Below are 2,042 nucleotides of genomic sequence, written 5' to 3'. Positions count from 1 at the left end.
AGACCCTTCCACATGAACTGGGCTCTATAGGAGGGCATGGGCAGGGCCCCGCAGAGCCCTGACGGCTCTGCTGTAGGGGGAGGGGCAGACAAGTGGGGAGCTGGTGGAGACTTCCAGGCCTTGCCCTGGGCCCCCATCTAGTCGTCCAAACCTGATGAGGGAGTTGTGGGAACAGGGACCCTCCCACGGGTAGTCAGGCTTTGAGAAATTGAGGGTTTGGGGGAGTGTCCTAAAGGAATTCTGGAGGGTCTCAACCGCCAGGGTCTGTGTTTACAGAAGCCGGCAATGACCGCCTGCGCCTTCCTAGCGGGTGGGCTTCAGGACCCCCCTCTCAGCGCCCCCGTAAGGTGGGTACAGTCCCTGCCAGGTCTCTCCCAGGCCCTGCCCTGGCCACGGCCTCGGCTCCAGCTCCGGCTCCGGCTCCGGCTCCTGCTCCTACTGATCCTCCTGCCGCCCTCCACGCTCTGCGCAGTATTCAAAGTAGGGGTGCTAGGCCCCTGGACTTGCGATCCCATCTTTGCGCGGGCCCACCCGGACCTGGCTGCCCGTCTGGCTGCTGCCCGTCTGAACCGAGACCCTGCCCTGGAAGGCAGTCCGCGCTTCGAGGTCACGCTGCTGTCTGAGCCGTGCGGGACGCCAGGCTCGCTGGGGGCAGTGTCCTCCGCGCTGCCCCGCTTCTCTGGCCTAGTGGGTCCAGTGAACGCCGCGGCCTGTCGGCCAGCCGAACTGCTAGCCCAGGAAGCTGGGGTCGTGCTGTTGCCCTGGAGTTGCCCTGGGACTCTGACGGCGGACACCTCGGCCCCAGCCGTGACCCCTGCTGCTGATGCCCTCTACACTTTCCTTCGTGCATTCCGCTGGGCACGAGTGGCCCTGGTCACCGCCCCCCAGGACTTGTGGGTGGAGGCAGGACGCGCACTGTCCACAGCACTCCGGGCCCGAGGCTTGCCTGTCACTTTGGTGACTGCCATGGAGTCCTCGGACCTGTCTGGCGCCCGGGAAGCCCTGAAGAGGGTCCAGGATGGACCCACTGTCAGAGGTAGGCCCCTCTGCAAGGTGCGGCCAGGTGGGCGGGTCCTGCTGGCAGCCAGGCCACGCAGTGAGCCAAGCCTCCGTGTCCGCAGTAGTGATCATGGTGATGCACTCCGTGCTGCTGGGCGGGGAAGAGCAGCGCTGCCTACTGGAGGCCGCAGAGGAACTGGGCCTGGTCGATGGCTCCTTGGTCTTCCTGCCCTTCGATGCACTCCACTACGCCTTGTCCCCAGGCCCGGAGGCCTTGGCCGCGCTCGCCAACAGTTCCCAGCTTCGCAAGGCCCACGATGCTGTGCTCACCCTCACGCGCCACTGTCCCGAGGGGGGCAGTGTGCTGGACAGCCTGAGCACCGCCCAAGAGCACCAGGAGCTGCCCCCTGACCTCAATCTGCAGCAGGTAGATGGACCAGGGAAGCGGGAAGGGGGCACGGCAGCAGGAGAAGAGGGCAGAGGATAGCCAAAGGGGAGAGAGGAGAATGGCGCCAATGAGGAGCAGCTCTAGCTGTTCTGTTGTTTCGGGGTCATGTAGAAGCTCTGGTCTTGTTTAGGGGATCTTAGTGCACAGGGATTGCCTCCAGAGAGTAGGCAATGAGACCTGTCAAGCCCAGCTCCACGGGGTAGACTGTGATGAACTCTCAACTGCAGTATCTCTTGCAGTCTGCTCAAAAGTAAGCCCATTTCCAGCACCACAGCAACATACAGTCTACCGATTAGCAGCTGGTGTTCTCAAGAGAGCAGGAAGGAGAATGGACGAGACTAAAATGATATTCAGGACTACCAAGAGGAAGGGGAAAAGAGAATCTGTAGGTGATGGAGGGTTAGAATTGGCCAATAGTGAGAGAAAAGCCTGAGTCCTGTAAAAAGGAAGAGCCAGTGAAGAGAACAGATGGAATAGCCAATGGGGAGAAAGGAAGAGACAGCCAATGGGAGAAGAGGAAGAGACAGCAAATAGGGAGAGAGGAAGAATAGCCAATGGGGAGAAAAGAAGAGATAATCAATGGGAGGAGGGAAAG

At 61.2% G+C, this 2,042-nt stretch overlaps 1 protein-coding gene across 1 annotated transcript in view; it reads left to right on the top strand.

Moving 5' to 3' along the window:
• Positions 1-285: 285 nt before the first annotated feature.
• Positions 286-2,042, top strand: part of GUCY2D (guanylate cyclase 2D, retinal) — a 16,890-nt gene continuing 15,133 nt past the window's right edge. Inside the window, exons 1-2 of the mRNA XM_006151765.3 lie at positions 286-1,036; positions 1,122-1,426. Coding sequence (XP_006151827.1) covers positions 286-1,036; positions 1,122-1,426 — 1,056 coding nt within the window. The remainder of the gene's footprint in view (positions 1,037-1,121; positions 1,427-2,042) is intronic.

This window comes from Tupaia chinensis, unplaced genomic scaffold (genome assembly GCF_000334495.1).
Source record: "Tupaia chinensis unplaced genomic scaffold, TupChi_1.0 Scaffold000330_1, whole genome shotgun sequence".
Lineage (NCBI taxonomy): Eukaryota > Metazoa > Chordata > Mammalia > Scandentia > Tupaiidae > Tupaia > Tupaia belangeri.
Note: the sequence above shows the minus strand (reverse complement) of the source record. Positions and strands in the feature narration are given on the sequence as shown.